At 43.2% G+C, this 23,263-nt stretch overlaps 1 protein-coding gene across 1 annotated transcript; it reads left to right on the forward strand.

The window, feature by feature from the left end:
• Positions 1-801: 801 nt before the first annotated feature.
• Positions 802-19,758, forward strand: LOC147460009 (uncharacterized). The gene is made up of 3 exons (XM_086511664.1): positions 802-2,253; positions 3,523-3,681; positions 19,645-19,758. The coding sequence occupies exons 1-3, from the start codon at positions 802-804 to the stop codon at positions 19,756-19,758; spliced, it is 1,725 nt and encodes a 574-aa protein (XP_086367790.1).
• The last annotated feature ends 3,505 nt before the right edge of the window (positions 19,759-23,263 follow it).

Here is a 23,263-nt window from a genome sequence, read left to right on the forward strand (position 1 = left end):
GAAAGACCCACTAATGAAATGTTAGCAGGTTATTTTTTGAAAGGATTGAGAAGCAGCTTAAAGGGAGCAGTAGCTAGCATTGATATTGCTGGAGGTCTGGATGACCTTGTTACTGCTGCTGCAAGGGTGGAGAAGAGACTTGGCATGACCAAAGCAAAAGGAAAAGAAGACAGTGACTCGGATTCAGAAGAAGCATCTGAAGACACAGATTCAAGTGGGAACTCAGATTCAGACTCACCATCAGACAGTGATGAGGAAACAGAAAAAAGAAAGAAGAAAAAGAGCAGTAAGAAGAAGAAAGTTAAGCAAAAGCAGAGTATTGAGCAAGATTTGGTAGGCAAACTTAAAAAGTTTGGTTATTCTGTTGTAGCACCTAAAGAAAAAGTGTATTGTCACATTTGTGAAAGGGATGGACATAGTACTGCTAGCTGTTGGTATAATCCAAAGAATAGAGGGCAGACAGCACCTAACATAGGAAGAGGAATACCAGAAATTGGAGCAAATCAAGCAGTACCATTTAGGGGAAGACCACCATTTCAGAGGGCAAGACCTCCTAGACCTCCTTGGAGAGAGCAGGAGAACAATAATAATAGGAGACCCTGTGTGTACTGTGGTGCACCAGATCACTGGGTAGGTCCCAATTGTGCTTTATGGGTGAAGCATAGGGAAGAAAGGGGAATGCCCATTGTGAGATATAATCAGCCCAATCAACCTGAAAATCAGCAACAGCAGCAGCAGCAAAATCAGCCAGCAGCTCAGGCAAATGTAATCTTGTTTGATGTGTGTTCTCAAGATAAGCAGATGCAAGATACTGACCAAGAACAGGAGCAGCAAGGGAATGAAGAGGAACATCAATGGGCTTGTGACTGTAACCAATGTGTGCAGGAGGATCATGTTGAAGTTCTAGCAGTGACTAGGTCTAAGGATAAAGCACCTTTGGATTGGAAGGAGCAAAAAGGGGTAAGAGACCAGGTTACAAAAAGGATTGCCAAACACCAGGCAAAGCAGGTGGATATTGAGGATGACCCAAAAGAAAAGGAAGACCAGAATAAAGGGAGTAAGGAGATGGAAAATAAACAGGATAAGGATTGGTTTGAAATACTTATTAGCTCACCTCTTCAATTATCTTTGGATCAGTTGTTGCAATTGGTTCCAGCTTTCAAAGACAGATTGTTCAGAAAGCTGCAAAACCTGAATGGACTTGGCACAATGGACAGGCAGTTTTATTCAGCAGCAGCAAATAGAATTGATCCAGCAGATGTGGACTTTGTGGTACCAGTTATTAAAGTACACTTTCTTGGAGAAAATTTTGATGATGTGTTATTGGATGGAGGCTCTGGGGTGAATATTTTACCAGAGGCAGTGTACAAAAGAATGGATTTGGGAGCTATGGCTCCAGCACCTTTTCAGGTGAAAATGGCAGACCAATCTAGGGTACAACCTTTGGGAATTCTCAAAGCCCAGGAAATTCAGGTGTCAGGATTATCCTTTTTTGTTAATTTTGTGGTACTCAGAATGTCAGACTCAGCAGCTGCATATGAAATGCTATTAGGAAGGCCTTGGTTCAGATTGGCTAAAGTAAGACAGGACTGGGGAGAAAATGTTGTCATATTGAAAAAAGGGAAAAAGAAAGTAACCATACCTATGAGGGGAAGGAAGATGGTTCCATTAAGTGAGAAACCACTGTTTGCTCAGACTATTAATTTTGCTGATGAGGTCACAGATGACCAAGAGGAAGAGTTCTTGAAGGCCAATCCAACTGTTGTACCTGTGTTTGAAGTAGATGTGGAAAGCATGTTACAGCAGGGTAAGGAACAGGATGAGCCAGATACAGGTTTAGCACCAGGACAGACAGTGCAGGGTAAGGAACTGTTGCAGTTGGTGGACCAGAAATATGCTATGTCTGATAAGGAACAGATTCAGCAGGAAGAAAAGGAGGCCAGGGATATGGCTGAGAAAATCTATGAAAAGAAGTTTGGGGCATCAAGCAGGGTAGAAAAGGAGGAGCTTCAGGAGCTAAATTTCGGAACAGAGGCAGAACCAAGAATGGTCAGAGTGAGTGCACACATTCAAGGGGAATTTCTGGCACAGCTGTTGCAATTATTGGTTGATTATAAGGATGTGTTTTCTTGGGATTATTCTCAGGTGAGAGGCATTGACCCAGCACTACATCAGCATAGGATTAATTTGAAAGAGGGTGCAAAACCAATTGTGCAGCAAAGATATAGAATGAATCCTAACTTTGCCAAACAGGTGAAGGAGGAGCTTGATAAGCTCCTGGCAGTAGGGTTCATTAAACCTGTACATGAAGTATCATGGTTGTCTCCTATACTGGTTGTGCCAAAGAAAAATGGAGCTTTAAGAGTATGTGTGGATTATAGAAAATTGAATGCAGCAACCATTACTGATCCCTTTCCTATGCCATTTTGTGATGCTGTGTTGGATGCAGTAGCTGGTCATGAAATGTACAGCTTTTTGGATGGATTTTCTGGTTATAATCAGATTAGTGTTGCTGAGTCGGATCAGCATAAAACAGCTTTTATAACTGAATGGGGAGCCTTTGCCTACACAGTGATGAGTTTTGGGTTAACCAATGGACCACCTTCATTTAATTTTGTTGCTCATAAGGTGTTTGAACCTTACTTACAGGACTTTATGAGAGTCTTTGTGGATGATTTCTCAGTGTTTGGAAAGAAGGATAAACATCTGCTACATCTGAAGCTCTGTTTTGAAAGATGCAGACAATTCAGGATGGCTCTGAATCCTTATAAAAGTGTAATTGCTGTGAGGAGTGGAATACTTTTAGGACATGTGGTGTCAGAAGCAGGAATGGCTATAGATGTCAAGAAAATAGAAGCCATTCAAGCAGCACCAGTTCCTACCAATGTTAAAGAGTTAATGAGGTTTGTTGGACAGACAAAGTGGCACTCCAGATATTTGAGGTATTTGTCTAATGTATGCTTGCCATTAACTCAATTAACAAAGAAGGATGTGGCATTTGTATGGGATGAACCTCAGCAGAAATCATTTCAGATGTTGAAGAAAATGATATCAGTAGCACCAATTTTGCAGCCACCTGATTGGTCATTGCCTTTTCATGTGTTTGTTGATGCGTCGGATATAGCAATAGGAGCTGTACTGATGCAGGAGAAGGAGAAGGGATGGTTCAGACCTGTGTACTATGCAAGCAGGGTTCTCACAGGTGCAGAAAGAAACTATCCTGTGACAGAAAGAGAAGCTTTAGGGATGGTATATGCATTGAATAAGTTCAGGCATTACTTGTTGGGGAACAAGATAGTGTTTCATGTTGATCATCAGGCCTTGTTGTATTTGATCAAGAAGCCACTTCTTACTGGAAGGCTTGCAAGATGGATGTTGTTGTTGCAGGAGTTTGACTTTCAGATTGAGCATACTCCTGGGAAGGAGCATGTAATTGCAGATTATCTAAGCAGGATTGAAACAGGTGAAGCACCTACTGGGGTAGATGATGCACTTCCTGATGCTCAGCTGTTTGATGTGCAGACCGCTGTGACTGAGTCTTGGTATGATCAATTGCTGATGTTTTTGACTGATGGAACTATACCAAGGGAGTTCAATGCTGATCAGAGAAGAAAATTTGCACTGAAAACCAGACCCTATTTAGTTATTGCAGGGGCACTATATAAGAAAGGCATTGATCAAGTGATAAGAAGATGTGTACCAGAATTTGAGCAAAGTGCAGTCTTGCAGGAAGCACATTCAGGCACAGCAGGAGGGCATTTCTCTGGAGATACTACAGGGAAGAAGATTTTGCAGGCTGGATTATGGTGGCCTACAGTTTTAAAGGATGCACATGATTATGCCAAAAGATGTGTAATTTGTCAGAAAACAGGTCAACCTGATTCAAACAGGGATAGGATGGGGGATCATCCTATTTTGCCTTTGGAACCTTTTCAAAAGTGGGGTTTGGACTTTGTAGGACCTGTCAAACCAACTTCCAAGAGGGGATGCAGATACATTTTAGTGGCTACAGATTATTGCACTAAGTGGGTAGAAGCAGTAGCATTGAAGGATAATAAAGCTTCAAGTGTGGCCAGATTTCTTTATCATAACATTATGACCAGGTTTGGGTGTCCAGTGGAGCTGGTAAGTGACAGAGGAACTCATTTTCTGAATGAAGTAGTTTCAGAGCTAACAAGGACACATATGATTATGCACAAGAAGTCTACAGCATATCATCCACAGGCTAATGGTCAGGCTGAGAGCTCTAACAAAACACTGGTAAGGATTTTGAAAAAGATTGTGACAGAGAATCCAAGGACGGAGTTTGCATTGGCCCACAAACATCACTATGCACAAGCTGCAACCTGCATGTGGCCCGAACTGAACCATCCTTTGGAAATTTAGAACGCTGCATCTTACCCAAAATACAGCCTTCACAAACATGTTTGACAGGTGCTTCAAGAGGTGGCAAAGAAGCAACCATATCATATTTCTGTAAACGCAGCAAACTGGCAAAATTCAGATGACCAAAATGTGCATGCCAAAGTTTTGCATCTAAAATAGCCCTTGAATCTGCAATAGCATTTGCAAAGTTTTGTCCACACTTGTCATACAAAGTGAGCTTATACAGCCCATGGCACAAAAGCCCAGATGCAACAATTTCATCACCAAAACTGAGATCATGAACTATACATCTGTCATCCACAAATTTGACTACAAGTCCAAGTCTAGCAAGTGCGGATACAGACAAGAGATTCTTCTTGATCCCAGGTACATAAAGTGCATCAACAAGTGTGAAGGAACTGCCATTAGCAGCAGTGAGCAAATCTTTCCAACTCCCTGAACTGGATAAGAGGCGTTGTTGGCACAAGTGACTGAATTCCCATGAGGGACAGACTCGAGAGAGGTAAACAATTCACGATGTGAGGTAATGTGCTTTGTAGCACCACTGTGGAAATACCACACGTGTGAATCTGCAGCAACTGACAAGCATGCATCATGGACATCAGGATTGTAAGTGCACTCTGCGCTAAAAGCCCATTCTGCATCAACATCAGCATTACAGTCTCCTTTCACAGAAGACTCAACAATGGCTGCAGTTGTAGTGGAACCAGCATTTGCAGTGGAACCACACTCTTTCTTCTTAGCCTCTTTGGCCTTCAACTTAGGACACGACTTGATCAAGTGATCATTGGCTTTACAATAATGGCAACGCATCTTCTTTTTGCCCTTATCACCAGAATTTCTAGACGAATTGCTGCCAGCAGAAGCATTAGGAACATAATTTTTGCCACTCGCAGCAGAACCATAAGAAGTGGTTGCATTAATGTTACCACCCTTTCTTTGAGAAGCAATAAAAGCCTGTTCAACTGCATGCTGCCTAGTCCTGTTTTTTCTAGAAAGTGACTCTTGCAACAGCAATGTGCATAATCCATCAAACTTGACAACTTCAGGATTTCGTTGGGTCATCAATCTCCAAGTACTAGCAAAAGTCTGGTAGGAATCTGGTAAGGCATCAAGAATAGTGTGCACAAGGGAACTGTCTGAAATGACTTCACCTGCAGAAATAAGTTGCTCATTGATATCCTTGACACTAGTAAGGAAAGTGTCCATATCATCTTCCTCATGCATAATCTTCGACTCCAGCTCTTTACGCAGCAAAGCAATTTTAGCCTCATTGCGGCTTGCATAAAGACCTACTAAAATATCCCAAGCCTGTTTTGCAAATTTTGCTGAACGGATGTGAGAAACAATGGTGCGCTTCACAGACAACGCAATCAATGCATGAGCCTATGCATCCTTAACATCCCAACGAGCTTGTTCTGTCGTAGGCAAAACAACTCTAACAGCTGCAATCCTTGCAGCAAGACCTGCAACATCCTCAACATCGCCTACATCCTCAGAACCAGTACGTACATCAATGCCCTACACAATGTTCCAGACACCCTTTGACACAAGAACATGTTGCATCATATAAGCCCACATAGGGTAGTTGTCCCCATCCAACCTGTCCTCAACAGCAAACATCTTGAACACATCTGTGTTGTTGTTGTCAACCATGGTAAATGCTGCACCTAATGTGAAAACTGCCCGAAAATAGGAGAAACGGAGCGGGAACAACCTGTGCTATATAGCACAAACCGTAGAAGACTATAAGGCACCTGTTATGCAAAAAACGGCACTGACAGAAATTCTGCACAAAATGACGAAATAGCATGTGCAGTACTGCCTGTAGTGGAAACGGAGGCCGAAATGAGCCCAAATCAAAATTCTGAGCAGACCAAGCTCTTCGAATGAATAATTACAAAAATAATAGTCCGCCGAGTAGTTAGATGTCGTGGGGTGTGTCCAGCTTCTAACATCCCCCCCCCCTCCTTGTTCATGTCATCCCCGACATGTCCTTTTTCCTTTGCTTCATCTTATGGTCTCCCACATCTTTAGCAGTGATTCGTATCGTGCATGTAGATTTAGCATTGTTGGGCCAAAGATATCTGTATGCATGGTGAAGAACCCCGTGTAGAATGCTTCTTCAAAAGCCTAGAGGTGATAGGATAGTAGAAACATAATTCTTTGATACAACGCATATATCACCTCCTTGGAAGGCTGACCTGACATATCATAAGCACATCTGTATGTATGCTGGAAGAAGAATATGCTGTCGGTCACCTGGCCTAGCTTGAAGGTCTCGAACACTGCTGGGATGGTTCTGCAGAACTTTCTCATCATAATGCATGTAAGGTCAGGTGAGCCAGTGAACAACTTTATGGCGCCCGTTAGGGTTTTCACCATGTATTGTACACTTATTCTCTCACCTGCCTTCACGCCCGGCAGCTTTGGGTAGTTCAGCCAAGTGGGTTGGCTTCTTTGTAAGATTTCTTATGCTTTCCACGTCCTAACCCTTGGTAGAGGACAGAAGCTGAGGTTGTCTCTGATGTGTTTAGGTGCCTCTACCAAGTGTATTAGGTATTGTGGGTACTTGGTAAGCCAAGCCTTCCTCCACTTTGGCTGAGAATCCACTATGAGCTTTACTCCTTCTGGCCTCGAGGTGTCTACGTTGTAGAGAGGTTCAGTTGGCTCTTCTCTTATTCGCTTGTTTATTGTTGCTGTCTCATATTTCAGCAACGGATACGGGAGAGAGGGTTGAAGCCATTCACGCCTGAGATTGCTGGCGTCGATTTTTTGAATTGTCATAGATTTGAAAACCCTCTGTTCCCATTGCAAGGCTTCTTTTGTGCTTTCTCTGAGCTCTGCCTCTATTGCCTTACGCAATTTTTCCTCCTCTTCTTGTGTTAGATCCTGTGGCTCTTGAGAGGATCCTGCTATGCTTTCCTCTGGCATGGGTGTGTCCACAGGATCTGCCACATTGTCGAGGTCGATGCCCTCATTGGCAGCTGGCCCTGAGCTTTCTGCTTATGCTTGTTGCCTGCCTTTCAACTCCTCAATTTTCTTGAGGAGTGTCTGCTTTTCCACTTCGGCTTCTCCTCCCATAGTCACGAGGAGGTCATTGAGTTCAACGTTTACTTTTTCAGCCTCCTCGAGCTTTATCTTTATGCTCTCCAATTCTTCTTGTAGGGCTTTTTGGCTGCCCTCCATTCTGGTTTGCATTGCAATAGAACCTTTAGCCATCATCAACCTCTGCTTCTTCTCGAGAGTCAGCTCCTTCTGGAGTTCTTGCATCTGCTCCTCATATATTTGACTCTCGGAAATGATTTGAGTCGAGCTCGTAGCTCTAACTCTAGCAGGTGATGCTCGCAGCCTTTGGATGGTTTGATATTTGACTTTTAATTGGTCCTTGAGCTCAAGGACTTTATCCAGGCTTGCTTCTTGTTCTATCTCCGCCTTTTCCTTGGCATTCCTCATGGCTTCTACTTCTTTAGTTTCTTGTGCTAGCTGGAGTGTCAGATTATCTCGTTCTTTTTCATCATCTTTTTGTTGTTGCCTCATTTGCTTCTTCCTTTGCTTGGCAGTTTTGTAGAGCCGTTGCCAAGCTGGCCTGGAGGTCAACTTCTCTCTCTTTTTGTCCTTGGCTTTGTGCCTGCCGAGTATCCCTTTCCATCTTGGTCTTTTCTTCGGTGGCCTTTAGAGTTCTTAATTCTTCATCTGATGCCATAGATTGTGCTCTTATTCTTGCTAGCATTGTCATCACCGTGTCCCAATCATTAGAGGGCGAGTGCAGGTCTACCGCATCGATAGAAATTTCCTTCAGCTCAACTAGCCGGATGCCTGGCATCTGTTTTTTATGCCCTGTCCTCGCCAAGTCGAATGCGACTGTGGCGGCTTCTTCCCTTGTATAGCCTGCAGCTAGCATGTCCAAAAATGCATAATATGCCTCATCTAGTTCTTTTTGCTCAGACGCAGGCTTGGCCTATTGTTTGGGCTCAGGTTCTTGCATTTGCTCTTGCTCCTCAGCCTGGTGTTCTTCTTGATTGTCCTCAGCCTCCTTATCTTCTGGTGGAGGGCTGCTAGGAGGTGGTGATGGTGGCGGTGATGGTTGTGGACTGGGTTTAGGGCTATCTGGTAAAGCTGCAGGTTTGCCCTTAAAGTCTCTGTCTGCTTTCGTTTTTCTTTCCCTTTCTTGGCTTTCTTGTTCATCTAGCAATGTCTGCCTTATCTGCTCCACTTCTTCCTCGGTGAAAGGGACATGGGGAATGTTTTTCGCTGCAGCATCAAGAATCTTGAAATTCTGGATATAGTCTTCAAAGCGGTCCCTCTGCACTCTTCTGGATGATCCGGACATAGAATCGAGAGATGGCTTCCATAGTTTGTTTAAATCACCCTTGAGGGCTCTTTCTGCTCGGAAACTCTCCATCAGCCTTTCGAGTCTAGCCGCTTTTTGTGATCTTGTCTCTTTGGCCGGCACTTGAGCAGATTCCTTTTTTCCTTTCTTCTGCTCAGGTTTCTCCTCTGCAACTGGCTCAAGCCGTCTCTTCAACCTTGTAGCCACCCTTGGTGCTCGTTGTGGCTCGTCTTCTTTGTCTTCCTTTACCCTTAGCCAATCATTCTGAGATGGGGGGTCAGGCCACCTTCCCTTGGCGTGTAGTGCTGCATAAATTACCTTGGTTATCATTTCTCCTAGCACTATGTAGGTTGGCTTTTTGTTGCCCATTTTTACCAAGCTGTCATGTATGTATGCCACATAGTTGATTATCTTTAGGGTGTCTTTTGTCATTGCCCAAGTAAACGTTGTGGCAATTGCACCTGGCGGCATCCTGTACTGTTGTGACCTCTTCGTGCACATGTGGAAGTACTGGTTGTACAATTGGCTCATGATCACCACCTTTGGGTTGGCGATGTCTTCAAAGGTGTAATTGGCCTTTTTCTCTTTGTACACCTTGACTTCATCCTTTCTTTTTGTCACACTGTCTCCCTGATTGGAGAGATCTAGTGCATGGGCTACAACCCGCTCCGTGATAATGATCTCTGTATCAGGTCTACCATGCAAATCTGTCACCTTGGCCACTCCATCCTCTTTGATGCTTGTTACAAACTCCCATACTCTTTTGACGTCCACCCCTGCTGGTATTGCTTTGAAATAGTTATGGAAGTCAATTTTCTCCAAGTAGTCGGCCATTTTGCTTCGGACAAATTCATTGAGCTATCTTGGCAGCATTGGCAGCTCTATTACATTGCCTTCATTGTCTTTGAACACCCCCTGGTAGATCTTTAGGTCGTTTGACTCTAACAGATCTTCCTGTATCCACGTGTTGGTGGGCTTTAGTGTTCCCTCTGGAATGACAAAAGGTTCCACCTCGTCCAGATAATATTTGATTGCCATTCTCTTCTTCTTTGCCGGTGACTTCGAGGCTGCCATAGATCCTGTTGCACTCAGCAATCCAAAGTTGGCGTTTTTTCCATATCAGCTGTTAAACTGAGTTTTACCTATCCAAATGACTTGAAAATTGAAATTATAGCTTAAAAGGAACTTGTGAAGCTGTGCATGTACTCACAGTGCAAATCTGGCCAAAAATTCCATCTAGACATCCTACGCGTAGGATGTCTTTTTCTTCAGAATTGGTTCATACTTGACATGCAGGTAGTGTAAGGCTTATGGAACATGGTTATAAGCTTGGATTTGAATTTGGATGACAAAAAGTGGATTTTTGGGCTGATTTAGGCTTTAGGTCACAATTTGGGTAGATTGTCCATCATGGGTAGCAATTGATGTCTAAATGGGTTGAAAATGGGTATATGGGCCTATTGCATCATGGTATTGGCTCCTATGATGTCATTTCTTGCACAGAAAGCTAAATTTATGCTGAAGACATCCTACGCGTAGGATGTCTTTTTCATCAAAATTGCATGAAACTTGTTCTGTGGGTTGTCCTTGGCCTATGGAACATGGCCATGCTCTTGGATCTGAATTTGGATAAGATTTGATGCCTGTAGGGCTCTGTGAGGTGTTTTTGGGCTCAAAAAAGTGTATCTTGAAGGTGTTGGAGGTCAAAAGTGATTAGAATGGCTTCAAACTTGACATATGGGCTCTTGCTGATGAGGTAATTAAATCTGGAATGTCAAAACTTCCCTTCCATGCCAAAAAGGTCCATTAGACATCTTATGCGTAGGATGTCTAATTCATCATTTTTACTCCCTGACCACACAGATGGTTTGTTGATGTGTATGTGAATGTGTTGTACAAGTTTCATGAGATTTGAACAAGATTTGATAGGTCAATGGCCCACTATTGCCTCTATGCCCTAACTTTGCGTTTTTCCATGCATATGAGGTCAAATCTGGTCCAAATGTAATGAAACTTGGTGTAGGGCTTGTAAATGTCATTCAGAACATGTGCATGACAAAAATTGTTGGGTTTTGTGCCAAAAAGTGCCTTTGAGACATCCTACGCGTAGGATGTCTCCTGATGATTTTTTTAGTGTTAGTGCTCCCAGTGCTTGCCCTTTGCCCCCCTAAGTCCCTTTTGAGCCTAATTTCAACAAAAAAGTCAAATGGATAGAGTATAACTCCCTGTGTGGACTTCAGAGCCTCCGAGCCATTTTCTGACTTTTGGAGTGCTTTTTGGCAATGAAATTTCTCAATGTTGGTCTCCATAGTTTCTTAATCCCTTGGGGATCCTTGCCGTATGGTTGTTGTCGACTTTGGCTTCATCGGAGCTCCATTTGGCAATTTGTCGCTCTAGAAGCACCCATGGTTGCGTTTACATACCTTTGATGATTTGTGGTGGTCTACCACCATAGGACTTGGTTGTTGATGGTCTAGGAAAGTCGCTCGTGAAGTTTGGTGGCAAACGGACTTGCGTTTTGGCCGCAAGTGCATTTTGACACTTTGTGTGTCTGATGCCGTTTCTGAGGTTTAGTGCCGCTTCGGGTCACTTTTTGGTCATGCGGGTCATATGGACTTGTCGAGCATGTCGAGATGCTCCTACCCATAAATTTTGGTAGCATTTGGTCGCCGTTTCGCCGATTTCCCATTTGGTGGCCTCTTGCGGGTTTCTGGGAATTAGGGTTTTTCCCGATGGTTTCCCACTGCCTTTGGCTATCCAGGACTGGTCTCCTAGACTAGGGTAAGCTGCCGATGAAGTCTTGTTGCTTTCGGGTTAGCCGTTAGGCCGTTGTCTCTACTTGCAGGTCTCTACCGCTCGCTTTGTGTGTGACCTCTACGCTAGTTTTCGCGACATAATGACAATCATGCACGAAAAGCTCAAGGAGGTGAGCCTACCTCTCATGTCTGGAGCTGGTCGAGTAAACGTGCGTGTCGTACAAGCTGCTGGAAGGTCGATCCGCTCTAGGTGGCAGAAGCTCTCTCCACAAAGTCAATAGTGAGAATGAACTAAAAATGGGGTGAAAAATTCTATAATGGAGGTCCCCAAACCACTTTTCATGAAATTTGACATGTGCTCCTATCTTCCTCCGAGATACGGTTTAGGCTCAAAAATTTCTTGATTTGGACTCCATTAGCTCTGTTTACCAGAAATTTGTCATTTCGGTCAAAACCTGGCCAAAACACGCGTTCCGCTCCAGTCTCATAATTGCACCCCCACTGTACCATAGGTTGTTCTTTAGTCACTGGTCATCCCCATATATTTTGTTTTTCATTACGACTGTTTTTCACTTGCTTTTTGTATTTTTGAAGTTTTTCTACCGAAAATTAGCAAAATTAAAAGGAAAATAGAAAATCAAACCCAGAAAATCCCCAAAATTCAGAATAGATCACAAACATCACCGCAACACATTATATATACTCACATGCAATTTTTATGGCCGGATTTCTTCGTTTTATCAATATTTTGCCTGAAAAATGGCTATTTCTACTTATATACACACATCTAGAGGCTTGATTTGGTGTTTGGCCCCCTATACCTGTAGCTTCATGCTGTATAAGGGCATATATACTTGGGTTACTCCAGAAAATTCCGCAATCAAACGTCAACCCTTAAAATGGTCGAAAATCATGCCCTTTTTTTTTGTTTCTGTTATTGGTTCCGCATTGAGTATGCCTCCCCCCCTCCTAATCGGAGTCCTCCCGGACGACAAGGTTTCGCCTCGGGGTATGTGTCGTGCATAGGTTGAAAAAGTTGTGCTAATGCCTGGCCGATTAATGTGGCCCTATTTTATGCATACTCGGTTAATCCATGGAAAAATTCATGTTGTGCAAGAGAAGGGAATAAGCAAGATGCTTATTGGCATTCGCCGTCGAGGCTTCCTGATTTCTTTGCAAGTAGCAGTTGTAACTCTACTGCTCTCTGTTTAATTGTCTTTTTGGCAAGAGGCAATTGCTTTGTCGACACTTTTGATGGAGTCGTAGCTGTTTCTGAGGATAGAATTGGTTGGGATGTGATAGCTATGGGCCTTTTGGCCTTGGCTTTCCATTGGTAGTTTGGTGCTGCCAACTTTTGTAGATGGTTTGGCACTTTCTTGTTTACCACTAGTTTGTCTGTCATTTGCATCCACATATATATGTTCTCCTTGTTGACCTGCACATGTCTGCTTTCCATTGTTGCTTGTACCGTAGGGATTTCCTTTGGCTTTTGCTTTGGTATCCAAATGTGAGTGACATTTGGGTTATGGCTAAGCATTTTCTTTGGGATCCATATCTGTTTTATGACCTTGGTTTTGGGTTGCACCGTCTGCTTTGTTGGAATCCGGTTGTTACATTGTTTTTTTTCCACCATTGCATTTCTATCCTTCCGCATCCATACGCGTTTACCTTGTTTTGGTAGCCTAGATTTTTGCATTGTGGCCAGTGACTTCAACTGTCTGTGATTAGCATGGTTGGCTTTTACCTGGTTGTTGAATGCTTGCGGTCGGGTGGAATGTGAGGTAGTGTCATACTCATCCAAAAATGGATTCGTTGACTTGCTTGGTGTGTGGGCGGCTCTCGGAATTTCCTCAGGGGCATATGTTGATGCTCCTGGTCTTGTTGCTCTTTCTACTTCCTCTAGGAGAATACGCTGGTATTCTCGCCCATATATATCAACAAAAACTATGCCCTTCCCCGTAGCAGTTTCAAAAGAGAATAAGTAAAGAACTTTTTCTTTGCTTAGTTCGTTTACATATGGTTCTTTGCTGCTAAAGTAAGAGACAATACCCTCGCTCTCGTGTTTGTAGATTCCCACATTCTTGTTATAAGTTGGAATCCTGATTGTCTTGTTATCATACATAAAAATAGCTCCGGGCCGATCAATGTTTGGTGGCGGCTCTTGAGTTTTTGAAACCATTTTCCCTTTAGCAACGTTATCTCCATATCTGTTGTAATCTTCAAGGTTGCTAACTATTAAATAGTGGTTCCCCTTTTCGTCTCGGAATCTATCTCCATCATCATACACGCGGATTATCTCCAATATTTGTGTTGGCCTCTCTTCGATACAAATGCACTTGCGGCGTTGATAGTTAGAATAGACTAGGGCTCCTCTTGAGTTCGTTCCCTCTAGGAAGATCACCGTAAGCCTGGAATCATTCAAAGGATTTTGGGAGGTGCTTCCTTCTCGCATAGGTCCATCATAGGTGAAACCTCATGGCTGTTGACTACCCATCATGAAGAAAGATTTGTCTGACGAAGTGTCAGTATCACTACCTTCCTCAATAATCGGTGCTAGCGGATCTAGCCTTGCCTGAGTTACACTCTCTTCGGTGGACACTAAGCTACCTTGGTCACCTGCCACCTTCTGGTCTCTAACAATGTATCTTCCTGATCTTAAATTCATCAAACTTATCAATGCAACTTATCACAAATTCAATCACTCACCTAGCAACGGATCAGTTTCTGCACAACTTCTTGCTTTGTTGTTGAATATACCTGTACACAAGAGTTTTAATTTCGGCAATTGAATCAAAGCATTTATCTGCTAGAGGTTATCTTAGTAATGATTGGTATAACTGGAGAGTTAATCTCAACCACTAATGTATTTTATACACTGCTGATGTTCTGGATTAGGTTGCTAATTTGAAACAGTACTTCCTTCTGATGTTGGCCAATTTACGTGAAAAAGTCTGAATTTAGTCTTTGCTTTGTCAAATGGGCAACCAAGGTCCAAATTCGCTTCTGAAAGAAGTTCTGGAACCCTTAAGCCAAATGGAACCTCACTGTTTAGGCCAGGTCAAATTTTCTCTGCAGTATGCCCCAATAGACATCCTACGCGTAGGATGTCTCCTGCTGTATTTTGCCTGGATTTTTTGCACTGTTGTTTCCCCTTGTTGTGCTGAGCTTACAACTGCTTTTACTTTTTGATTTGGACTTCTATAAGCTAGTCAATGAGTCAGAAATCTGTTCTGACGGCCTGTTGATGGTATTGATCAGTCTAATCAACTCCAAATTGGACCAAAATTGACTAGCAGGCTTGTTTGAGGCTATATAACACCTTACAATTCTCAAAGTCAAATTGTGGCTTTATTTTCTTGCATTAGACATCCTACGCGTAGGATGTCTTTTCCTTCAGAATGGATTCAAACTAAAGGCTCAAGCTCCCCTTGAGTTGCTGATCACCTTGGTATACTTAGATTTCAATTTGGAGTCCCAAATCACTCAGAAGACATCCTACACATAGGATGTCTTTTTGACCTGTTTGACCCCAGATTTGTTCCACAGCTTCCCCTTGATGTCAATATCCCTGTGGTATGCTTAGATTTTGATTTGGATGTCAAAAGTCCCAAACTTCAGCTGTTTTTCTTTTTTATTTAAAAGTGCTAAAGTCCACTTTGAGCCCAATTTTCTTACCCAAATGAGGTGAAACCCCTTTCAGTCACTCAATATATCATGCAAGACACACTCATGCAGCCATCTTATGGTTTTGGTCTCAAGTTAATGTTTTGGCACTATTTGGGTAGGATGTCTAGCAATTTCAGTCTATCTGGCCTTATCCTATCAAGAGATGGCCAAATTTCCACTTTCCAGTTGAAATTAGGGTAAACCCTACCTTCTGAACACACTGGTCAACTCAAAATCCCAAAATTCCTCCCAGATTGGCCTGTAGACATCCTACGCGTAGGATGTCTCCTGGCTTAAAATTAAAGTTTTTTTCTGACAGGAATGCCCCTGATGCTCTGTAGACCTATCAGAAACACTCACAGTAACTTTTGGACTTCAATTAGGCTTTCAACCACACTTTTGCGTCTTTTACAAACTTGTAATGATTCTACCAAGCAAGTGTACATGCATGAATTGCTCTAAATCTGAATCATGATGTCCTACTTACCTATCATGAAGAAATGGTGATAATGGTGTTTTTGGTTGCTTTTTGGCCTCTCCGAACCCTCAAGCTCTTTGCTCACCTCTTCTACCACCCAAATCCTACTCTTGAACTCGGCTACTACCTAAAAGTACCTAAGTCGAAGGATCTAGGCCAGACACACGCTTCCTAGACTCTCTCTAAGACCTAGAGAGTCCTCCACCCTTTGATCCTATCTAAATGTAAGGTGAGACTCTTGGTAAGCCAAAAATCCCAATCCTCAAGGATTAGTCTTGGTCACCTACCTAAGGTTTTCGTCCCCGGCAGCGGTGCCAATGTTGGACGGGTACGCCGCGACGGACGTCAGCACAACGAGAACTCACCTAACAAGTAATGTCAGCTAAGGACAAAGCTCGACCCGCAGACGCATGGAAGCAAGCATAAGGTGTCAACCTACACTCGACTGACTCCTAACTAATTCCTACAGAGGTCCCTACCAATTGTCTAAGTCACAGTCTTCAAGAGTGCAAAAGAGGATACTTCCTATAGCGCTTGCTAGAGCCGAACTCCCATCAAACACTTTCGAAACACCATAGAACTTGAAGGAGACCCTACTAATACCTATAAGCCGCTCTCCCTAAGGTCTATGAACCAAAATCACGACCCACAACAGCCGGTGCATAAACACATAGGATGTCTGGCCGAAATCTGCAGGTCTTTGTTTTCGATATCTGAAGTGCCTAATGTGTAGCTCTACTCAATGTGAACGCGTGGATATGCTGCAGTGCAAAATCAGATAACGTATGCTCACCCAAACAACCGATGAAGCTCGTAGAAGGAGCTCCCAAAGCCGGACAGTGCGCGCACAATGTGGGTATCGGCTTGTAGCTCTAGTCGGGGGCAACACGCTGCACTTCTCCGCACTCGATTCTGACCACTGTAGCACACGTAGCGTCAAGACGAAGCTCACACTCTCTCTCACGTACATAGTACGCTCACTCACAGACTTAAAACTTGTTTTAAAATGACAAAAGGTTTTTCAGTAAGGTCAAAAAGTGGTATATATACCTTACAACTTCTCAAACCCTAAAGTTCCAAAATCAACCATTTACTCAATCTAACTATCAAAACTGGGATACAATCTGGAAACTTCTATAAGTCCCAATATTTACAAGGTGAAAAATCGGGTTTTCCTTAATGAATGAATAATTACAAAAATAATAGTCCGCCGAGTAGTTAGATGCCGTGGGGTGTGTCCAGCTTTTAACAACGTTTACAAAAGTTGTCAACAAGGAGAAGTTGATCTTTTTCTCATCTTTAATTGGTATTCAAGGATAAGAAGCCATGATGGAAAGCAGTCACAGTTCTGGTGTGGAGATCAGTCTCCAAGTGGGAGATTCTTAAGTATATGGAGCTTAACTCACCCCTTGTAATTTTTTTGTATTGAAAATGCACATTTGTAAGGCCCTCGTTATGAGAAGAAGCCATTGTGCGTGAAGAAAAATCACTCGCCGAAAAACCAAAAATTCCACGGCCCCGGAATATTTCTTTTTGTCAAAATATTATGGCTAGACGACAGTCGAAAAGTGGTCGGTACCGATCGGTTGGCCGGTTGGTCGGTAGTGAATGGCTAGGGGCCAATGGACAAAAGTCAATGGCCGGTGGCCGGTGGCCAAGACGGACTTGTCTTCTCAAGGGTGGCCACACATGGGGGCATTGGAGAGTCCAACTTGTCTTCTCAAGGGCGGCTACACATGATTTCCTCTCATGAGAGAGGGCATCTCTTTTGGCCTATAAAAGGAGGCCTTTTCTACACACATTTTGATTGTGAAGTTGATGCAACAAGGTGGGTGTGAGAAGGTGAGAGTGAAGCAAGGTGGGAGCTCTATTAAGGGTATAATCCCTTTGTAACCTACTTCTTGTTTGAAGTACTAAATCCATTGAGTGACCGCTTTCCCGTGGATGTAGCCCACATTGGGTGAACCACGTATATCGTGTGTGCTCTCTCTCTCTCTCTCTCTCTCTCTCTCTCTCTCTCTCTCTCTCTCTCTCTCTCTCTCTCTCTCTCTCTGTGTGTGAAAATTTATCTCTCTCCAATAAGTAAGCTACTCTACTATCTATTTAGCTACATCCTATCTCCTAAGATTCACAAAGGCATTGTCTCATGAGAAGCTTGAAGCTTTTTGCAAAGCTTTGGGCTTACTCCCCTTTGTGGACTGATCATGTCCTCACGGCATGGCACTTCCCTATATGTGCCAGCTCTCGTTCACCACATCACTCCCAAGGAGGATTTGTTACCTTATGGTAGTGATGTGTGTGAACACACTTAGGACCATTGGGCATTTTTTCCCTCGCTAGGAGGTTTTCCCCCCCATTCATTGTATATACACCCATCACTCTAGGGATATCTTATCTTTCCATTGCACACTAAGGAATACACTCTTTGTTGTGTGCCTTGAGCTTCCTTTGTCTTCTCCAAGATGTGTGTGTTTTCTTGCAACCCTAATCCCAACAGGAATCTCCTTCATCTACCAAGCCGCTCATCATCAATAGGCCCCTCAAGATCAACCAACGCCTCTTCTTTATCAACTTCATCTGCCTACTCTTTTGCTTCATCCTTGTCCAAAGGGGATAGAGAATCATCCTCTACTGCACTGTCCTGGTCTCCTCCCAAAGCCAAGTTTGCTTCCTCTTTCATGGTAGCACTCCGTACCTATTGCACCACTTTAGCATATTCCATAACAACTTTGACAAGCATAGCAATGAGCATGGCACAACATAGCATCTTTACTTGCATGTCCACCTTTGTAGGCCTGACTTCCTCCACTTGGACTTTATCAAGCACATTGGTTTGCACTATCTCTTGTTTCTCCACACATCTTTCACATCTTTAGCTACATGCCAAAGATCAAATTCCTTATACGAGATGAATTGGTTTCCCAATTTGTATCAGCATCCATACAACTGCTATCCTATGCCTCCACTTCTTCCTCTGTCTCAAGATCTGGGATTTTCTCCACTTTCATCGCTTCCACATCATCTACAAACTGCACTCTTCGATCTCTAGCACACATCCATAGGATTTGACCAATGATACCTTGATTTGCTTGTGTATCTTCTACCATTCTGGAACCACTTGCACTTCTTTCACAACTCGAGCTTCCCTAACTAGCATCTTTGGGATCAAAACTGCTCCACCTCTTTGCATCCACAAAACCCTTGGCTCCTCTCACATTGACACATCTCTCTGTTTCAACCTTGGCTTCACTTCCACCACATCAACTTAGGCACCACAACATTTGATAGACCTTGCCTAGACTCACGCTTCTTCAAAATCTTGTTGGTTTGGCCTCTTGCCAAATTAACCGCTTTAGCATACATCATTGGCCCATCCGCTTTGACTTTATCTCCAAACTCCTCATGCAAGAAATCCATAAATTTTCTCAACTTCAAATATTCAAAACTTTGTGTAGCAGTTACCTTCATAAGGTGTCTCCAAAGGGCTTTGAATTCCCATTCAAAAGCTTGAAAATCTTTTTTCAGACTTTGCTTTAGACCATCTAGCTTCCACTTTACCTCATGCACCTACACATCCGGCACCTATCGAAGTCAAAAAGCCCATTCCAAAGTCATTGTGTCCACCTTTTATTCATTCCGCAACCCATTGTACCATCTTTTAGCTTTACCACGAACCAAGAGTGGAAAAACTTGGACCGCCCCTTCTTCTCTCGATAATATGCTCTCTAGCACAAATAGACCATAATCTTGCAACCAAGTCCGCATCTTCCACCCCAATGAAAGTAGGAAAACCTGTCCACGCCATCTTGCACAACATTTGCTCTTCAAAATCTGCACTTCATCACCTCCAAAACCACAACTCTTCCTTCAAATAGGAGCAATTAGATGCTCCTCAATGGGTCTTCCACCTTGTAATGGAATTGATATTTTGATGATATTTGTGAAATATTTGATATTTTGATGAAGTATTGCAATGTTGATTTGAATTGTGGAATATGATCACTTGTTGGGTGTTGTGTGAGCAGATCAGTGATTGGCACATGTTGGACAATAAGGCGATACCAGTTATTCGGAATAAAACTACCACCATTGGATTTTCTGTGGCAAGCCTTAGTATTTATGGTTTAGTTATAAGTTGAGATGTAGACAGCTATTAATTGTTACATTGAGCTCTTTATGAGCCAGGACCATTTTATGCCCAAGTGTGAACTGGATGTAACTCATTTTTGAGCATGAACTTTTCTATAAATTAAATACGTGTAAGAGGGACATGCTCACTCTTGCACGGGGGGAGATTGCACCCAGTGTTTGTGTATTCTTCTCTCCTCTCTTCTCTCTCGTCATGCTCGCGTAGCACTCCGCTCTAGGAGGTGCGCCTGCACGTGCTCTCCCTCACCCTCTTCCGCTCTCCGTCTCTTGATGTTCGCGTATAGCTTCGATTACGAGTTCGTGGATGTGCCAGGGCTACCGCGCCTCCGTTTGTAGTAGTGGTATCAGAGCCAAGGAAGATATCCTCGATAGTCACAAAATCCTGCGAGATCAGCATAGGTTTATGGAGAAAAGGGGATTAGCATGACTCAAGCTAAGTTATTTTTTTTTCAATCAATTCAATTATTTTTGCCAAATAGTGTCGACTTGTGTAAATGCATGGTGACTTGAACCGATTACGAGTAAGGCGAGCTTACCTTCTCTTTTGGCATCACGAGCCTACCACCTGCTGGGAAACACCCCTAATAAGAGCATTGTTTCAAGTTTTGAAAGATAAACGCCTGATAAGAGAATAAAATCACTGTTTAAGTTTGAAAAGCAAAGCTTAACTTTTATGTATCTATATGTTTTCCTTTCGAGTGTATTTCTTTGGTGGAGCAGCAGAAAACGCTCAGGCTTATCAAGATATTAATCGACCTTCATCCTTCATCGCTTACGGATTTGAGCCAATGGGCTATGACCCCCACACACGGGGAGACAATCGAGTTTCATCTACTTGAGAATCTGCATCTACCTCAGGCGCCGCTACCCACCCGTCGACTGTGGCTGCACCTACTTCTGGCTACCCTCCAAATTGGCACTACTGTCGAGCACAAACCCATCGCCAGTAATATCCCTCATGTCAAGACTCACACCAACCGAGACCCCTGCATGGACCAAGCCTTACGATGCTTTTCACCACCACTTTTCTTATCGGCTCCGAGTAACCAACAACTAATAAGCGTTCCTTTTTTCCTCCAACAACAACAGCCTCAACTTTTTTTTAACCACCAAGGAGTCTCCAAACTTTACCACCACTAAATAGTTTCCCATTTATTGATCGTCACAGTTCAACCTCTTTTTTTTTTCTTTTTTTTCCCCTTAAGGCTATTACCTCGCTACTCTCACTTTTCTTTTACTTTTACTCTCCTTCACATCACCTTCCCTATTATTCGGTACGCTCCATCACATCATCTCTCACCCCCCCCCCATGTTTTTTTTTTTCGGATACCTGCAAGAAGAAAACACACACACACATTCAAATCTTTTTTTTTGGGACAGAGAAGCTTAGCAGACCATAACACAGAGATATTTTTTATCTCTCTCTTCACCATCTCTAAGCAAGAGCGTGCACACACTCACACACACTCCACGAAGACGACAGTAATTTTGTTCACATAACCCTCAACGGTGAATCCCGATTTTCAGCTGATCACTCTACGTCCTAATTCTCTCCCTCGTGATGGAGACAAACGGTGCCAGTGCCCCCTCCGACTGGACCAGTGATTCACCTCTACCGGCACCAACCTTGGAGCAACAAGTATTCTTACTGCAACAGGAATTAGACATTGCAAATCAACGCCTCGCTGAAAATGATCAGAAACGCGCACGCGAAGGCGACAACGAAGATGAACGTATGATCAAAATTTTGAAGGCTACGTTCGAAGCTCAAAAATCCAGCAAAGAGGCAAAGATAAGTCAAAAATCTTTCACGTTTTTCAAGTTTGATGATCGCAAAATTGGTAAAACAGTGCTATCTTGGTTAACTCAATTCGACAATTATTTTGCTGGCGAATCTTTCACTGAAAAAGATAAAATTAAATGTGCTACTAATCACCTTTCTGGTCAAGCTTCACTTTGGTGGAGTGTGCTTCGCAAAACGGCAGAACGACCATCAACTTGGGATAGTTTTCAACAGCGGGTCAAAGATTCCTTCCTACCCCCTCAGTTTGGTCTTGACGCTCGTCGTGCTTGGGCCAAATTCTCTTGGATGCAAGAAGACACCATTTCTCGTTACACTGATCGCTTTTGGGAACGTCTTCTACTCCTCCGTATGGTAGAAGAAGTGCCTGCAGAGTCTCTCCAACGCAAATATGAAGACGGTCTTCCCAATGGTATACAATCAAAACTCAATTCCCTTAAACCAGCGTCTCTTTATGAAGCTATATCCTTGGCCTACGATGCTGAGAAAGAAATCAACTCTATCGTCCATGAAGTGCGCAACACGCGTAACCCCAATCGTCCTAATTTTCAACCTCCCAATTAGTGGGGTAACAACAATCGCAACCGCAATCGCAACGGTAATAATTTCAACAGGTATACTTCAAACCCTCGCACAAATAATTACACACAAAACCGTTCACCCCCCTTTCCCCGTAGTCACCAAAACACTCATCGCCCACAACACAACTCCGCCACTCCACCCACACACACTGCACCTCAAATTTCAAACACACATCCCAATCCCCCTGCACGTCATAATGGTGTTCGGTGCTTCAAATGCCGCCAATATGGCCATGTTGAAGCCAAATGCACCAACAATCGTCCACCCGGACCTCGCCAACCCACAGCTCGCATACACAACATCGAAGATGAATCAGAACGCCTAGACGACGCCATGGCTGATTGGACAGCCGCAACACCACCTCACGTCCCAGGTACGCCAAGTTCAATTCATGCTTTGCTCCGTCACAAAGGCAAAATTCAAAATTCAAGTGTGTCTATTTTACACGATGATGGTAGTTCACACAATTTTATTTCTGAAAAATTGGTACGAAAATTGAATTTAACCACCACACCGTCTGCATACAAAGTTAAATGTGCTTTTCAAGGAACTAGGTATAATGGCACACGTGAAATTAAATCTCTCACAATTACCATTGGTGATTACACAGAACAGTGTGATTTTTTAATTGCACCATTGCAATCCACTGATATCATATTGGGCATGCCTTTTCGACACCAACATAACCCACACATTGACTATCGCACACACACCATGAATTTCACCTTTAATGGCAAATCTATTTCACTTTCTGCTGATGCATCACTTGCTATGTTTCCCTTGATATCACACACACAAGCAAAACGTGCACTACGAAAGGATGACAAAGCATACATGATATTTGTTACTGAAATGGAGCACACACAATCCTCTCTCTCCCACACAGATAATGATTTCCTCTCACAGTATAATGATTGCTTTGTGGATGATTACCCCCCTCACCTCCCACCCTCTCGTGGTGAATTAGATCATACAATTGAAATTTTTCCAGGCTCACAACCTCCACACAGAGCACCATATAGACACAGTCCCTTGCACCAACAAGAAATCCAAAAACAAATCACCGAACTCCTAGATAAGGGCCTCATCCATCCTAGTGCATCCCCTTTTGG

Source organism: Adiantum capillus-veneris, chromosome 4 (genome assembly GCF_014529385.1).
Source record: "Adiantum capillus-veneris isolate H3 chromosome 4, ASM1452938v2, whole genome shotgun sequence".
Taxonomy (NCBI): Eukaryota; Viridiplantae; Streptophyta; class Polypodiopsida; order Polypodiales; family Pteridaceae; genus Adiantum; species Adiantum capillus-veneris.

Bases quoted from the DNA above. Each gene is read 5' to 3' on its own strand.
- LOC147460009 (XM_086511664.1), top strand. From the start codon at position 802: ATGCAAGATACTGACCAAGAACAGGAGCAGCAAGGGAATGAAGAGGAA. The intron at 2,254-3,522 runs GTGAAGGAGGAG...TTTGATGTGCAG, and splicing joins ATCCTAACTTTGCCAAACAG to ACCGCTGTGACTGAGTCTTG. The intron at 3,682-19,644 runs GTGATAAGAAGA...TTGTGTGAGCAG, and splicing joins ATAAGAAAGGCATTGATCAA to ATCAGTGATTGGCACATGTT.